This window comes from Chelonoidis abingdonii, chromosome 5, assembly GCF_003597395.2.
Source record: "Chelonoidis abingdonii isolate Lonesome George chromosome 5, CheloAbing_2.0, whole genome shotgun sequence".
In the NCBI taxonomy this organism is placed as follows: Eukaryota; Metazoa; Chordata; order Testudines; family Testudinidae; genus Chelonoidis; species Chelonoidis abingdonii.
In genome coordinates, this window is record NC_133773.1 from 65,493,504 (window position 1) to 65,511,728 (window position 18,225).

The 18,225-nt window shown below is 40.4% G+C and overlaps 1 protein-coding gene across 1 annotated transcript in view; it reads left to right on the forward strand.

Annotated features, from left to right (window-relative positions):
- Positions 1-267: 267 nt before the first annotated feature.
- TMEM144 (transmembrane protein 144) overlaps positions 268-18,225 on the forward strand; it is a 29,465-nt gene continuing 11,507 nt past the window's right edge. The window contains 9 exon segments of the mRNA XM_032803465.2: positions 268-470; positions 473-577; positions 5,658-5,682; positions 5,685-5,858; positions 7,235-7,357; positions 8,634-8,733; positions 9,254-9,334; positions 16,434-16,515; positions 17,653-17,729. Of these exon segments, the coding sequence (XP_032659356.2) occupies positions 441-470; positions 473-577; positions 5,658-5,682; positions 5,685-5,858; positions 7,235-7,357; positions 8,634-8,733; positions 9,254-9,334; positions 16,434-16,515; positions 17,653-17,729 (797 nt within the window). The 5' untranslated portion in view covers positions 268-440.

An 18,225-nucleotide genomic window follows, 5' to 3' on the forward strand; every position in this document is an offset into this window, starting at 1 on the left:
CACAAAAAAATTAATTAAGATCTAGTTAAAGCTGCAGCTGCTGCAGGCACATATCAGTGGTGTGAGTGCCTATTTCTTTTCAAAGCATTTGAGGGTTGTTTATTTTAAGAAAGCTTTAAGTATTAGAAATCCAAAAAACATGGAGTTAAATTAAGCCGGCACTTCTCAAACACTGCACCCAAACTGCCTTAGTTACTGCAACGCTTGCTCCTCCTCTTGCTCCTGTCAGTGCCTTGCACTCGTGATCAGACCCAAGCACATGACATGAAATAAGCGTTGATACAGCGGAGCCACAAAAGGGAAGAAGGTGGGATACAGAGGTCAGAATCAGAAGGCTATTCTGCTTTATTTGCAGTTTGGGAGTTATCCTTTCCCCTCCACTCTCAACACACACATAGTATGACAAGTTCCCTTCAGTATCAAATGTGCCCAAAAGATAAATGAATGAAAGAGAAGGACGGGTGGCTGGGTGGATGAGAGCCTTGATCACATGAGGAGGAGCAGGAACTGGAGCTGGGCACCGGCAGTTTCTGCAGAGCAAGTCAGTGCAGGAAGTCGGAACTGCAAAGAAACAATTGTAAGTAAAGTCACTGTAAAGGAAAACACATTTGTGTGCCTAGGAATTTTGTAATGTGAGTAAAGAGATTGCAAGGAGGGTCACATAGATACACTAGTAAAAGTAGAATAGTAAGGGGGGGAACATTTATAAAGCGCAAGGTAAAGGAGATGTTAATTTCAAAAATAAAATGGGCAGAGAGAAATGAAACTAAATCCAGCAGTTGAACTGATAGAGTAGATAGGTAAACCCTTATTATCACTTCATTAAAATCAGAGTAAGTTCCTGCCATTTGAATTAAACAATTTTAAATAATTTAAGTACTTTTTAATAATATAATCATGCAAAGGCAATGAATGAAGTGAATGAAAGCCCAAAGGAGAGGATATACTGTGCCTATAATGCTTCTGTGGGTATGTTTATGCTTCTTTGAGTGTGGTAATTTGCCTAGTTAATGCTTCTGGAGTGAGTCATGAAAGGGGTGAAATATCTGCTGATGTAAATGAGCGAGGCTACGCTGAATTCTCAAGAGCTGAGCCCACTTCCAACAAGACGCAATTTCATCCTAGGTCCTCTGTACAAGTATGCTGACTGTGGAAACAAATCCATTAAAACTGTAATTATTAAATGGACTATCATCCATGCTGCTTTTGTCTGAAAGGGGGAAAGGATAACAAAGAGTTTGAGTTCTCAGTTAACACTTGAGTTACATTTTTGAAGAGTTGCACAATATTTGCAGATGAGTATGTGAAAAAATAAATTACATGTGCTGTTATTTCATTTGTGATTGTATTTGTGATTACTATTTCTGGCCAGATTCTGCCATCTGTATTCCAGTTGGGAAGTCCTTTACTCTGAGTGTAGTTCTCTTGACATCATGGAATAAGGTACTACTCAGCATGAGTAAGGGAGGTAAAATCTGGCCCTTGGTGAATTGAACTGCATATTTTTTCTATGAGAGAAAAAAGGTAAGTGAGGCATTGTCTTTTACTGGGCCAACCTACCTTGTCTTTCAAATATCGTGGGACCAAGACAGCTACAACAACACTGCAAACAGCTATTTTTTCTATGTAATTTAAGTACATTTTTTTAACAACTTAGTCTGAAGAATCATCTTTCAAAAACATTTAATTTAGAAAGGAAAGCATAAGAGACCTTTCATTAGCAAGTAACCAAATCTCAGACTCACATTTAAGTTTCGTTGTAATACCTCTTTGATGTGAAAGGATTCTATGATAATCACAGTGAAAATATGCTCTTCAATGAAGAGATTACAGAGGGAATGGACTGTCAATGGCATGTGGTCTCTACAAATATCTGTTTTATTAACAAAGCTCCATACCCCAGAGCAAGCCACAATTACTCTGAAGTCTTAACAGCATCCTTCATCCATCTTGACATGAAAGTTCTTTGGGGTAGGATCCTTGTTGTCGTAATTGTCTAGAAAAAGCATAGCAAATTGTAAGTGCTGTCCTAAGGAAACATAATGAAAATATAAGGCCCAATTTTCAGCTTGTATAAATCAGCAAAGCTCCACAGACCTCAGGATCTTGCCAATGCTGTCAGATCATCGCCTTGCTACTGGCAATACAAAGCAGGCTTAAAGGGCGTTCAACTGGACATCCCAGATTTCTCCTTCTTCTGAAGAGAACAGAAGTCTGTTACAGAGACTGTAGCGACTGTCTACCCTGTGGTGCTGCTGTTGTCCCAACATCTGGTAGAACAAAGGTGGTTCATATCCATTTTTGCAATCCTTCTCCTGAGCTGTTCCAAGCAAACAGAGGCTAGATCCAGGAACTGGTGTATAATATATAAATAAAACACATATGGCTAACCTAAATGCTATGGGATGTCATCTCAAGGGCAAAAGTTATTTTTTTTTCCAAGTACAGTAGTTAAAAATAGAATCAGAAATTTGGATCTGAACTGAAATCTGGATCCAAGCACCCTTAAATGTTTGGGTGTTTAAAAACTGAATTTACAGCTTGTATCCATATTTCTGAAGAACTAGTATTCTTTATATATTCCTTCCTCTGATTTTTTTTAAAATACCTCTGCAGGTGCTCATTAATAGCTCTGAGTGCCCATCTCATACATTAGAAATCAATATAATCATAAACGAAGGGCTACCTGTAAATATATCCCCCTCAGCTTACACCTGCCTCAACCAAGAGAGAAAAGATGAGCTTTGCAGTGTGTCTGGAAGGTTAACGCACCTGGGCTGCAGCTGACAAAAGGGAGGGAGCAAGTCAACCAAGGATCCAATATCAACTTCAAGTTATGTTCCTTTTTTCTAAATGGAGGTCACGTTCCTGCTCTGAGAATATGAGTTTTGCTAACTCTTCTTGTTGCTGCCTCCTAGCCTAGCAACATTATGTTGTCCTTGTCTGGATTGAGCCACAGCCAGCTAGTTCTCATTCAAGCTCTGGTTGGATCAGATGTGAGGGAGACATAGTAAGATCCTGATTTTGGAATTAGAGCCTCTTGCTGGGTGAATATGGTTTCTGGATGCACTTATTGTGAAGTTAGGTTGATAGCTCAGGATTTGTTAGAAAAAAGAACATTGCAACAAATATTTTGCAAGAAAGAAAGTACATAAAATTATGTGGAATTTGTATATATCAAAATTGAAGTCTCCTTACTTTGAGTGTTCCTCAGTAGCTGTCAGTATCCTACTTTCAAACTATTTACGGTACGTTATATCAACAGTAGATAGCCTTGACGCTTCAGTCCTTAGGGGTGACCTACAAATGAAAAAAATTAGCTTGTGGCCTTTTTTTCATTTTTCTCTGAGGTACACAGAGAGACTGAAAGGGTCTTTTCGGTCTTGTACATAATTCATTTTCTGCTTTGTGCCCCCACCCCCAGCCTCTTAGAATTAGCAGAAATGACAAGTCCAGTCTTTTTTGTTCCTGTAATTGTTGTTGGAAGACTCTGTAGATTACTATTGGAAACTTTTTCAAACCTTAACTGAAGTAAGGGTGTTCAATCTTAAAATGAGCTTGTCTCCTAAGTGCTTTAGGCAAATGGATTTTAAGGAAAACGGGGAGTTTTAAACAGTTTGAGTAAAAATAACTTCCCCTTGCAGTTAATTAGAGGTTTCATTTTCTTTTGTATCTGTGGTGTAGTGCAAATACTTCTCAAGTCATACATAATCTTCCAGGGCACACAATATAACAATTTTAAATGTTAGAAACAAGCAGAACTCTCTCTTGTTTCCCACCACACACATTTTTCCTAGGGCATAATAAAAGCAACATTTCAGGGCTCCTTTATACACCATAATGAAGTTCAGAAGAGCACACACCGTTTTCCCCCTTTGAAGGGCAGCTTAAAGCACTGTCATGTTTTATGAGATTAAAGGCTACAGAATTGCATACTGTGTTTGCAGAAATGTAATGAAAGCAGGAAAATCAATACTATGTCAATGTTCTTAACAATGTGAAGATTTTCTTGTGCAAAACCCAGGTATGGTCCCCTACTTGACATGCACACATATGCAGATGAGTACAATGGCTTAGTGAGTAAACAAACATGCTGGACTTTTCATTTTTATCTTTCCTTATCTACTCCACATCCAACCCTGTGGTGTCTGAGTGCTGTATAAAATTAACACTCCAGCATGGTGTTTCTCAAACTGAGAAGTTAGTCTCTCAAGCAGTTCTAGCATTAGTTATTATTAGTTGCATTACAATAGTGCCTACATGCCCTAGCCAAGAATGGGATTCCATTATGCTGGGTTTTTTTTATTTACAAACATATAGCAAAATACAGTAAAAACTCTCTGAAACAGCTTCCATTCTAAATAGACCAGACAGACAAAGGATGTGAGGGAAAACAGAGACCTAGAAAGGTAGAGTAAGGTACCCCATGCTCTTCTCATGGTGAGGTACCTCCTACTCCAATCGTAAGGAATCTCCGGCTTTTTTTCTTGGGTGTTCAAAGAGAAAACACCCCAACGTCTTCCAGAGGGAAACATTTAAATAATTACATTTATTTTGCTCCATGTGGAGAGTGAACTTTTCACCTGCTGATGCAAATCACTAGTTTCAAGCAAAACCTGTGACTCTGCTGCAGCAGTTGATAATAGTGCCAGTCCAACAGAACTAATAGTGAAATTCTGGAGAAGGTGAGGTAAAGTAAGGGAATGGACGTTGGGGAACACAGCTCTTCTTCCTCTGAAATAAAGAAAAACTGAGGAAATAGCTTTACATTAAACTCTATCTTAAATCTACAAAAAAAAAATTGAAATGCCATTTTCCCCTCACTAAGACTAGGGTATATTTCAGAAGAATTTTACTTAAATAGGTCCAGAGCAGCCCTTCCCTTGGGGAAACCCCACAGGAGTGGGGCTATGGAGTGAAGAAAAACTCTGCAAGCTTTCCCTCACTGTGTTCTTCCCAAAAGTTTCCATGGAGATTTAAGGAAGAAACTTTATGGGTTTCTCCTTACCTTCTGCAGAAAAAAACCCAGGCCCCTTAAACTCCATGGATTTTAAGAGCTTTAAGCCTAGGCTTCCATACTGGCTCTGTGGAATCATTGCACTGCCCACCTTCCCCTCCATTCTGGTTTCTAGGCAATGTGGTTGACGAGAGTCTCACTGCCAAGACTTCCTCCACCAGAGGAAGATGATTGCATTGAATTGCCTAATACGTGCTGTCATGCAAACCTAAAAGACATCAGCCTGCTTGGTTCCAGGCAGTCTCCCATAGCAACATTCTGGAACTAGGATCATTCCAATATTAGCACCTGTCCATAAAGAAGCACAGGCCTTCCCTTAATCTGGATACATTTGAGTATTCATAATTCTGTATTATGGCTATGTCTGTTCTCTAACTACTCATGTTTTATATTTCCATATACTCTTCTGCTTGAAGTTGCTTTTGAGATGAGATATTTAATGTGTATTCCTTTAGTTTCTCCCTTATCTAAATTTCATGGTGGTAGCTCATTAGGCTACATTATTCCTTACAATTGTTTTCAGCTTTTGAGAAGTAGAAAGCAGGACCTTTTAAACCCTCACAGTGCTAAAAATCAAACTCCATTAGGACTGCTATGATCCAATGACATATATTTATTTAATCCTGGTCTCTGTTCCCAGAAGCTGTCTGAAAGGATCTTCGTTAAAAGAGCATCACAACAAGAAGCATTTTCAGAACAGAAATGAATAGCTGGACAGCAAATAACAGTTCCGTCAACAGTAATGGAACAGATCTCACTATCGGCTTTACCTCTTCTGCAATAGCTGTCTTTTTATTTGGGACAAACTTTGTACCTGTTAAGAAATTTGATACTGGTGATGGTAAACAATCTGTTTTTTTTTAATAGTTTTACCACTTGTAAGAACAATGTTGAAGTTTTACACACTTTCAGTGAGAATATGAAATCTGCTGGTTACTGAAACCTCCCAGCTATATCAGCATTAGCCCCAGCACAGCCTTCAGCTATAGAGAGAGGTGGAAGAAGTATAGCATTTTTTCCTCACAACAATTAGTTTTGTAAAAGCAATAATAAAAACTCAAAGAAGTGGAAAAACTTTGAGAAGCCCTTCTTATGTCTTGCCATCCACTTAAGAGACAGAGAGAGTGTACTACAGGATGCTGCAAGATGGAAAAGCAAAAAGTGGAGTGTCTTTCAATCCCCCGCAGTTTGCAAATTCTCAAATACACACTGAAGTGTGTATTATTTACCCTTTATAGCTGGTGATCTATTAAATATCTCCATCCCTTGAGTCACGTTATTGTAGATAACATTAAAAGCCATCAAAAGTAGAAACTTGAGTACTTCTGTCTTGGCAATCTGATAAACACCAAACAACCCCTTTAGTTTCCTACTTATGATTTATGATTTTGCCACAGCACTTCACTTGCTTTATACTGGGGTTATGCTGTATCTAGGTATACGTGAAGACATATTATTATTATTCATTGGTTACCAGAATCCTGTGATCAAAAAAGGCTTATCCCAAATTATTTTCTGTAACCATATCTGCATTAGAGGGTGGATCCTAGCCTCTGTTTTCTCCTCTTTTTGTGCTAATCCAGCACTGCAAAGGGGACAAAAAAGTTGGTTTAAATATTCAACCAAGAATTGCCCTCTTGTAAGGGAAGTCCTGGGGGAGGAGGGGCATTAAGCCAGCAAAGATTTCACCCGCTCCTGGCCCCTCCAAGTACAGGATCTGCTGGGAGTGAGAGGAAGTTTGGCCAAAGTGTACAGGAATCTGGCCATCCTATGCAAGTTAGAGTAATATCTAGGCTGTTCTAACATGTTCATGGTTGGGAGTGGAACGGAGGGAGAGTAACTCAAGTCCATCCTCTTCAAGAGCTAAGCAGAGCTCATGTGCACCTGAGGATCTGGGCTGTATTAACTCTGTCCAAGCAAATGTAGTTAGCAAGTGTACGGAGAATGTGAGAACCCAGAAATAAATGACTGGTTGACTGCTAACATCTTGCCCCAAAATATAACCTTTTAAAAATATTGTAACATGGCTATATAAACCTTATGAGGGATAGTTCTTTAAAATATGTGACCAGATTTCAATTGTATCTGCATAATTTCATCTGAGATATATTATATGAACAAGAAACAACAGGCTCACACATACAGTACTTGAAAGAAATCTTTTTTAAAAACCATTGATGGTAACACATTCATTTATTTGTCTGTTTTCCCCTCCAGGAATGTTCTTCCAGTGGATTCTCTGTGCTGCAATATGGATAGTATCATTGGTGGTGAACCTTATTCGGAATAGCCCTAGGTTTTGGCCTCTTGCTATGGTTGGGGGTAGTGTATGGGCTACAGGTAATGAGGAAGAGATCCTACTTCTTCAGAGACACAATAAAGCTAATTCCTCAGAGCAGGCAGAGATGATAACACTGAAATACTAAATGGATCTTTGTTATTTTCTACACTGTTGGATCTCTGCCATTATTGTATGTATTACTGTGAACATGAGATTTTACAGTTTTATCATTGACAGTGGTCTTCAGCAGCCTTATTTAAAAACCTAAAGTAATACAAGTACCAAATAATATCCATGTTTTAGAAGGGCTGAAGAAACAGAAGCTGCTAAAGTTACCTTAGCCATATGGCAACATAGGCGGAATGCTTACATTTTAAATAGCTATAAGAAACCTATTGGCCCAAGTTTTTCAAAAGCCCAAGTTAAGCTTCTAAGTAAGTGGCCTGATTTTCAAGAGTGCTGAGCAGCCAGCAGCTCCCACTGAAGCCAGTGGGAGCTGCTGGATGATAAGCACTGTCTGTGTATTTCCTAATTTTGTCCTCAAATTGGATTGATATAAATTAAACCTTAAAAAAAATCGTCAAAAAAAAAAAGCATGAAATGACTAGACAGTCTAAGCTGTAGTCCAGTGCAGGGCTCTTTAATAGGAAGCATCACTGCATAAAACAGACAGATTCTTCTCCGTAGAGACAGAAATAGCTCTAAATTGCCTTGATGTGTCTTCATGCCATTGGTAGAAGCAAAAACACCTCAGGTTATGTGAATTAAAACCTAGTTGGTGAAATTTCATATAGCACCCAGTACTTTGAGTTCAAACTTGAGTCAGTGAAAAGGCAGAGTAGAACCAACTTAACCCACTTTAATGACAGGGAAACTCTTTACAGAATACAGAATTTTTCAGTTCAGTATGTACATGGGAAAATATAAAAACTCAAGAATACTGGTCTCTTCCTATTCCTAAAACATGATTATTGCACAGTTAGACATAAATGGCATTCTCTTCTTGAGAGAGATTTAGAACCAGAGTACCAGGCATTCTTGTAGGGCTGAGGTGCATTAAAGACCTTACATACAATGCCTTCAGTACTTTCCTTTTATAAGCACCATAGCTTTCAAAATTGTGGATGACGAAGAATTGAAGAAAGTGTGTTTGTGTGTGTGTGCATTTGTTAAATATTTAACAACAACATCATGTATTTCATATTGACTGATGTTCAAAGGATCTGGTATTATAAACCATATTGGAATTCAAAGTACACATATGAGTGCTAAATTTTAAAACCAAAATATTTTGGCATTAAAATAAGTTCGCTTTTGTGTTTTTCAATGTTGCAGGTAACATTACAGTTGTCCCCATTGTTAAAACCATTGGTTTAGGTCTTGGACTCTTAATCTGGGCTTCTTTTAATTTGTTAACTGGCTGGGCAAGCTCAAGGTAACTACATTTAAACTTTAAACTACCCAATGCGAATGCTGTCATTTCTTCATTAGCAACTCTAATGAAAGCACTCAGCATGAATGCAAAAGATGTATGAAATAGAAAAGAAATTTTTTTCTCCCAGTGAAATATTCAGGTTAATTGTAATTCACTGTGCTCCCTTATTTGTGAGATTCTCAATAAGAAGAAAATGTTTACTGGATCTTCTTTGCAAAAGACCCTAGATGCTCACTCATCTGATTAATTAAAATCATATTTTTCATGTCCAAGTAAAATGCTGTTTTTATTTTCATTGTTTTCTTTATCATCATATTTGTACATGGTTAAATTGATTTCTTTTAGCCTGGACATTTACATTTACATGCCTCTTGGCAAAACTTCACTAAGCATGAGCCCAGTCCTGATAATCTGGACTGCAGGGGGACTACTTGCATTAGTAAGGATTTCCAAGACTGGACTCTAATTTAAAATTTAATACATATAAATGGAATCAAATAAAACTGGTTAAATATTCCAGGTTCGGCTGGTTTGGAATTGACCCAGAAGAGGTATCAAAACCCATCTTAAATTATATTGGAGCTGGACTTTCAGTGTTAAGGTAAATATTTTTCCTAATAATAAACAACTTATTTGATTTAATAGATCATTGATTTAATTACTGAGGTATTGATTTAATAGGAGAGGATGTGCGTTAGTTGAATGAATTTTTCAAATGCAGTTCATTTAAAACATAATAAGTTGTTTTACCCAGTGAGACAAAGAAATATTTTCAGAATCAGACAAATGTTAATGCCAATTCAATGGCAAAGTAGGTCTTCATAAATGGAGATGCACATTTTTATGCCAATGGACATGTTAAATACCATCCCAGATGTAGACTGATTGATTGTCATAATGAAATTACTCAAATGTTTCACTTTGAAAATTGTTGGGAAAAGCCTTCCCAGGAAAAAGCTATGATCTCCTGGTGGAATTTGTCTCTCATCAATCCTTCAGAGAGGTGGAGTTTGCTTCTTCTTTGCCCCTTTCCATAGACTAGGCCACAAAACCATTCCTCAAACCTGGCATACTCCATAGATTCAGCGTAATCTAGGGCCATCCACACCATCTCTTGTCCCCAGAGGCTCTGCAATCCCCAGCAGCGAAACTCTGAAGCCATACTGCCAGAATTCCCCAACCAGGGCATCCTCCAGGAGCCCCTACAGGGCCTCCAAATTCTTTATTTATTTATGGGAGCAGCTATTCTACGCAGGACACTTTCCAGGCACTTAGGGCTTGGCTACACTTGCGAGTTAGAGCACATTAAAGCAGCTCCAGACACCCTAGCTCACTGCCCATCAACACTGGCAAGGCACGTAGAGCACTCTAACTCCAGGGCTAAAGCACTCGGCGAGAAAATTAACACTTGGTGTACATTGGCTGAAATGCCCGGGAATCAGTGTGAATGAGGTGTTGCATTAGTGCTCTCTGAGCAGCCTCCGGAAACATCCCATAATCCCCTTAAGTCAAGTGGTCACTCTTGTCATTGTTTTTTAATTATTGCAGGAATGTGGATATGCCCTTTGAAAGCTCCATTTCTGACAGCTGGCATGCTTATCTGCTCCGAGACAAAGCAACCATTATTGTGGAATGCTATGTGACAGAGAGAGAGAGAGGCAGGGAGGAGGAGGGGTCTGCTGCTGTCTGAACTTACAAGACAGCATGCTGACATGATCTCAGCGCCCCCAAAACCCACATTCTCTCCCCCCACATACACACAACACACTCCCTGTCATACTCCACCCTACCCCGCCCCCCACCGCCATCTACATCTGCAAGTGTAGCCATACCCTTAGGGAGGAAGGAACTCACAGTTTAAGCATTTCATCTAAGCTTCATAGGCCTGGAGGGGGAACAATATGTCTTTTCCTAGTCTTCATGGAGGAGACTGACATCCCCCCTTGCCAATATTCCTTCCTATCCTTTCAGGAGGGGGAAGAACCATGCATGATGGGGACCCGCGCCATTCCTTGGCATTAAAAAACAAACCCTGCCAATTCTGATTGCACATATTTACCTGATCAAATCTGAAAGTTAAATATGTTGGTAATTACTCCTGTTTAAATCTCACTGTTCCACACTCCTACCAATCTCACAGAACTAGGCTTCTGAGGAGGGACCTAACATTTTCAGTTGAATTTAACTGAAAAACAAGCAAGACTATAAAAAACAAAACAAAGAACAAATCAGAATTCTGCTTGAGAAAATGGACCTAGAATTTCTATTCTCAGTTTATGTCATAGACTCATAGACCAGAAGGGACCAATATGATCATCTAGTCTGACCTCCTGCACAAAGCAGGCCACAGAACCCTAGCCATCCACTTCTATAACAAACCCCTAACCTATGTCTGAGTTATTAAAGTCTTCAAATTGTGGTTTGAAGACTTCAGGCTGCAGAGAATCCACCAGCAAGTGACCCATGCTCACGCTGCAGAGGAAGGCGAAAAACCTCCAGGGCCTCTGCCAATCTGCCCCAGAGAAAAATTCCTTCCCGACCCCAAATATGGTGATCAGCTAAACCGTGAGCATGTGGGCAAGACTCACCAGCCAGCACTCAGGAAAGAATTCTCTGCAGTAACTCAGATCCTATCCCATCCAACATCCCATCACAGACCATTGGGCAGACTTATCTACTGATAATCAAAGATCAATTGCCAAAATTAAACTATCCTATCATACCATCCCTTCCATAAACTTATCAAGCTTAGTCTTAAAGCCAGATATGTCTTTTGCCCCCACTACTCCCCTTGGAAGGCTGTTCCAGAACTTCACTCCTCTAATGGTTAGAAACCTTCGTCTAATTTCAAGTCTAAACTTCCTAGTCCAGTTTGTACCCATTTGTTCTTGTGTCTACATTAGTACTAAGCTTAAATAATTCCTCTCCCTCCCTAATGTTAATCCCCTGATATATTTATAAAGAGCAAGCATATCCCCCCGCAGCCTTCTTTTGGCTAGGCTAAACAAGCCAAGCTCTTTGAGTCTCCTTTCATAAGGCAGGTTTTCCATTCCTCGGATCATCCTAGTAGCCCGTCTCTGAACCTGTTCCAGTTTGAATTCATCCTTCTTAAACATGGGAGACCAGAACTGCACACAGTATTCCAGATGAGGTCTCACCAGTGCCTTATATAACGGTACTAACACCTCCTTATCTTTGCTGGAAATACCTCGCCTGATGCATCCTAAAACCGCATTTGCTTTTTTAACGGCCATATCGCATTGGCGGCTCATAGTCATCCTGTGATCAACCAATACTCCAAGGTCCTTCTCCTCCTCTGTTGCTTCCAACTGATGTGTCCCCAATGTATATCTAAAATTCTTATTATTAATCCCTAAATGCATGACCTTGCACTTTTCACTATTAAATTTCATCCTATTACTATTACTCCAGTTTACAAGGTCATCCAGATCTTCCTGTATGATATCCCGGTCCTTCTCTGTGTTAGCAATACCCCCAGCTTTGTGTCATCCGCAAACTTTATTAGCACATTCCGCTCTTTGTGCCAAGGTCAGTAATAAAAAGGTTAAATAAGATTGGTCCCAAAACTGATCCTTGAGGAACTCCACTAGTAACCTCCTTCCAGCCTGACAGTTCACCCTTCAGTACGACCCGTTGGAGTCTCCCCTTTACCAGTTCCTTATCCACCTTTCAATTTTCATATTGATCCCCATCTTTTCCAATTTAACTAATAATTCCCCATGTGGAACCGTGTCAAATGCCTTACTGAAATCGAGGTAAATTAGATCTACTGCATTTCCTTTGTCTAAAAATCTGTCACCTTCTCGAAGAAGGAGATCAGGTTGGTTTGGCACGATCTACCTTTAGTAAAACCATGTTGTAATTTGTCCCAATTACCATTGACCTCAATGTCCTTAACTACTTTCTCCTTCAAAATTTTTTCCAAGACCTTACATACTACAGATGTCAAACTAACAGGCCTATAGTTACTCGGATCACTTTTTTTCCCTTTCTTGAAGATAGGAACTATGTTAGCAATTCTCCAGTCGTACGGTACAACCCCTGAGTTTACCGATTCATTAAAAATTCTTGCTAATGGGCTTGCAATTTCATGCGCCAGTTCCTTTAATATTCTTGGATGAAGATTGTCTGGGCCCTCCGATTTTGTCCCATTAAGCTGTTCAAGTTTGGCTTCTACCTCAGATGTGTGGTAATATCCACCTCCATATCCTCATTCCCATTTGTCATCCTTCCATCATCCCTAAGCTCCTCATTAGCCTTATTAAAGACTGAGGCAAAGTACTTATTTAGATATTGGGCCATGCCTAGGTTATCCTTAACCTCCATTCCATCCTCAGTGTTTAGCGGTCCCACTTCTTTTTCTTTGTTTTCTTCTTATTTATGTGGCTATAGAACCTTTTACTATTGGTTTTAATTCCCTTTGCAAGGTCCAACTCTACATGGCTTTTAGCCTTCCTCACTTTATCCCTACATGTTCTGACCTCACTAAGGTAGCTTCCCTTGCTAATCCCACCATCTTCCACTCCTTGTAGGCTTTCTGCTTTTTCTTAATCACCCTCTCTGAGATGCTTGCTCATCCAGCTTGGTCTACAACTCCTGCCTATGGTTTTTTTCCCCTTTCTTTCTGGGATGCAGGCTTCTGATAGTTTCTGCAGCTGTCGACTTAAAGTAATTCCAGGCCTCCTCCGCATTTAGATCCACAAGTTCTTCAGTCCAATCCACTTCCCTAACTAATTTCCTTAATTCTTTAAAGTTAGCCCTTTTGAAGAAAAAAAACCCTAGTCCCAGATCTATTTTTGTTTATCCTTCCATCTAGTTTGAACTGAATTAGCTCATGATCACTCGAACCAAGGTTGTCCCCTACAACCATTTCTTCTATGAGGTCCTCACTGCTCACCAAAACCAAATCTAAAATGGCATCCCCCTTGTTGGTTCTTCAACTACTTGGTGAAGAAATCCATCTGCTATCACATCCAGAAAAATCTGAGCCCTATTATTCTTGCTAGCACTTGTCCTCCAGTCTATATCTGGGAAGTTAAAGTCTCCCATGATCACACAATTCCCATTAGTGTTTACTTCATTAAAAACATTAAAGAGGTCTCTATCCATATCCAAATCAGATCCCAGCGGTCTGTAGCACACCCCAAGCACTATCTCAGGGGAGGCTCTAGTAGCTTTCTTTCCCAGTGTGATTTTTGCCCAGACAGACTCTGTCTTATCCATTCCATCACTTCTTATTTCTTTACAGTTAACCTCATCATTGATGTACAATGCTACTCCACCACCTTTGCCTTTATTTCTGTCTTTCCTAAACAGCTTATGTCAATTCTTTCTGTCCATGGCTGTATCCCCTCTTACTTTGTTTACTTCCCTCTCAAGGTTAAATTCCGTCGTGGAGATCACCTGGACATCTCCCAACCATCTCCCCAAATTCCTAGTTTAAAGCTCTCTTAATCAGTTGGGCGAGCCTCCATCCTAGAAGTCTATTTCCCTCCTTACTCAGGTGAAGTCCATCCCAAGAGAACAGTCTTCTGTTCGTAAATGCTTCCCATTGACTGTACATCCCCAAAGCCCTTCCTATATAGCACCACTGCCTAAGCCATCTGTTGATCGCCATAATCTTGTCACACCTTTGTTGCCCTTCTCTAGGGGGACTAGCAGAATCCCACTGAAGATCACCTGAGCCTCAATTTCCTTAAGCTCTTCCCCAGTCTGGCGTAGTCTCCCTTAATTACATTCCAGTGAGAATCTAGCCATATCATTCATTCCCACATGAAGGACAATCCAAGCGGGATTCTTTCCCGCTGACTCCGCTAGGATCCTTTCAGCCTCTCAGGTCCACATCCCGTATCTTAGCACCTGGCAGGACAGCACACCTTCTGTTCTCCATGGGATCAGCTCTAGTTACAGGCCTGTCTATTCTTCTCAGTAAGGAGTCTCCAAATCACGTAGACCCTGCCTTTTCTGGTGACAAGCGTGATTCTCCAGGTCCTTATCCCCTGCACCCCCTGGCTGCAAGTCTTACTCGATTCCTATTCACCCTTGCAATCTCCTCCTGGGGCCTCTATATTTGGTGTTGCCTCCATTGACTCTCCTCCCCTCTCCTGCCAGGAGACTAGTGGCTCTTTCTCTTTTTCCTTCGTTGCCCTCTTCTTCCTTCAGCGACCACTTGCTGTGCTCCTTCTTCATTTTCCAACTCTGCAAACATCGCTGTTCCTGAGTTCTATTTTCTCCTTCAATGGCCCGTCTTTTTCCTCTGCTGGTTCTCTAGTCACATGCTTTCCACCGTCCACTTTCCTCACCCAGCAGCTCTCCTCCCTCAGAATTCTTTGGTCTTGCTTCCATCTGCAAGTCTGAGCTTATCCCCGTCAGCCTCCTCGTGTCTGTCTGTGTTCCATCATTTGCTCAAACCCCCTTCTAAACTCAACCAGAGTTTCCACCTGCATCTCCAGTCCTCGGATCTTTTCTTCCATCAGCTCTATCAGGCGGCACTTCATGCAGATGAAATCCTTTTCAGGTAACCCCTCTAGGATCATGTACATGCCGCAGCTTCCACATCCGGTCATCCTCACTGTGTCTTTCACTGCTACCTCTGTATCAGTCATAGCCTTACCACCTAGTGCCTGGTAGTCCGAGACACACAATACAACACAAACCCCCAACAGGCACCAGAACGCTGGCAGAGCACCACCCACTCCCTTAACTAGCCTGTCGGTTCCTCTGTCTTAGTCTCCCCTGGAACCTCCCCCTGTAAACTCCCTCTGAAACTCCCCTGTTTCCAGGGCTGGCTGCTGTGCCGCTGTCTGACTGGCTGGCTACTTTTATAGGACCCCTAAGCAGGTAAGCCCTGCCCCCTAATCAGGGCTCAGCCGCTCTCCCAGCACATGGCCCCTAGCAGCCTCCGCACACACACAAACTACACAATACAATCCACAAACTACAAAAACCTGCTCCTCCAACAGAACTCCCTCTGAAACTCCCCTGATTCCAGCTCTGTTTGCTGGCTGCTGTGCCGCTGCAGCTGTCTGTGCCGCTACCTGACTGGCTGTCCTGGTCGCAGGCCAAATGAAGTGCAGTAAGCTGTTAAGTCTCCTGCACAGAAGCTGTAAATGTAAAGGTGTGTTAAAAACATCCTTATTGTGAACCGTTTAGTTACTTTCTAGAAACACTAATTCTGGTAAATGTAGTATGCTTTTGCTTTTTGGAAAGAAGGTCTCATTCATTTTCTCCTCTCCTTACCCCTCACTCCCACCCCATAGAGGGTGTATATAGAATTTCCCTTAGGATATCCCAGTGTACATCTGCTATAGTTTGAAAATGCAGTACTGGGCTATAACAACTGTCTTTAGAAAAATAATGCGATGATATCTCAGAACAGTGACATTTACATCCTCTTAATATGACAAGAGGTAACTATAAGGACTCTACTACATTTTTAAAAGTAGATTTGATCAAAGTATATACTTGTGTTTAAATTAATTAATAAGATGAATCAAGCTAGGTAAGGGTTCGTTTCAAGATATACTAAAGTGTGACATTGTCAAACAAAGGATGAAAAATAAGGAACAGAATGAAAATGAGGATTACACCTTCAACTACTTTTTTTGCCCTGGGATATTAAATGTTATGTCGTCATGAACTGATGTTTGGTACATGTTAATGTACTTTTCTCTTCACAGCACTATCATATTTCTTTTTGTAAAAAGTGAAGTTCAAAGTTCTTCAACTTCGTTAGAAGTCACTCCATTACTGGGAGAAAGGGTAAGTACTCTGACTATTGTTTTACTTCACTGAAAATGTGCATCAGCATAGAAAGAAAAGCAATTACTTGATGTTACCCAGATTTGTCAACATTCATGGTCAAATGGAGATGCCTATTTATATGAACTTCAATTTATGTGTCTTGTAAGATCAACAGTATTTAGCAACAGATACAGCTTTTCACAACAGTCTGGTTGTTACTGGCTTGGCATGTTGTATAGGTTCACAAGTCCTTTTCCAGGTTTAATAAATGATTGAGAATATCCCCCCATGTCAGAAAGTGGAAATAATTTTAATTACAGCTTTTGGAACTAAAACTGAACTGTAAAAGTAGAATATTAGATAAAAGGAAGCAAACAATGTGTCTTGGCAGCCAGATTCCCTGCTGCACAGCAGAGTGGGGAAGCTAGCAGGCAGGTAATTATGACTCCCTGTTTCTTCACCCTGCCCTTAGCACAGGTTAGAGACCTGAAACTGGTGCCAGATGGCTATTGTCCCTTAGAGCGCATGAACCAGGCAAGGATAACTGGAGCACAGCAGCACACTTCAGTCTATCTCCCCCTCACTATGCTGCCTGAACTGGGAACCACAGGGAGGGAGGTATAAGACCCAACTATGCCCTCTGGGATTCCTCCTTATCAAGGAAATCTTTAGCAGGGGATTTGTGGGTAGAGCAAAGGAAGCAGAGAGTGACATAGAATCTGCTTGTATTATAGAGAAGGATTCTGTGTGCGTACAGGAAGGCAAAAATAAGCAGAAATGGATATGGCTATGAAATGATTCTAGTGATGGCAAAGGACCCACACAGTCAACAACAACACTGGAAACAGAGAACAAAGAAAACCTCTGGATTGTAGCACCCACCAAATTTAAGGGAAAACATGTTTTCAAATCCAAATTTGTACTTGGATTCTCTCTCTACAATGTGTTGAGTTAAGCCCCAGAGTCAGACACCCTGAAGCATTTGAAATCCTGAGCCAATCTTTTTGGCTTGGGCCTATCTGTAAACCTATGTTTCCTGACTTTCATTCAGAAGATGATTTTTCCCCAGTGTGTGACTGTTCTGTTTTAAAGGATGCACTTTTTTTGGATGTTTTCCAAAACATTTGACACTAAAATTGTAACTGTTGTCAACAGTCAGTCAACAATTCTGAAAATACCTATTCTGATGCTTCATGGGTAGACAGTCTTTCTGCAGTACGAAAAAGAGTAATGTAAGTAGTTACCATTTCTTTTCTTCATTCTGGCTAGTTGACATTCTTGAAGTTGCTACAAAATAGTAAAGGAACTTCTGTGTTCTGTACCGTATGAAGCACATTCTCACACTGTAACGAATGATAATTTTTATAAATGTTAGTATTATAATGAAGAGGCGTAACTGCAAAACTGCTTAGGTACATTTTAACTGGATAACAGTGTTTGTTCTTCTAATTTTTCAATGCACTGTCTCTTACTGGCCACAATATTAATTACAATTACAAATTATCTATACTGTCTTGTGGAGATTACTTAAAATAGATTTTCAGTGACTTTTCAGTTGCCCGAATGTGTGTTTTATGCCATCATATGTAGAGATTACAGAAACACCGGATGCTGTGGTCAGTTTGAGTGCAATACTGTGTTTATTTTCTCTTAACACAGACTTAGTTTAGGCTTGAAATTAGGCAAAGGTTTCTAACTATCAGAGGAGTGAAATTCTAGAACAGCCTT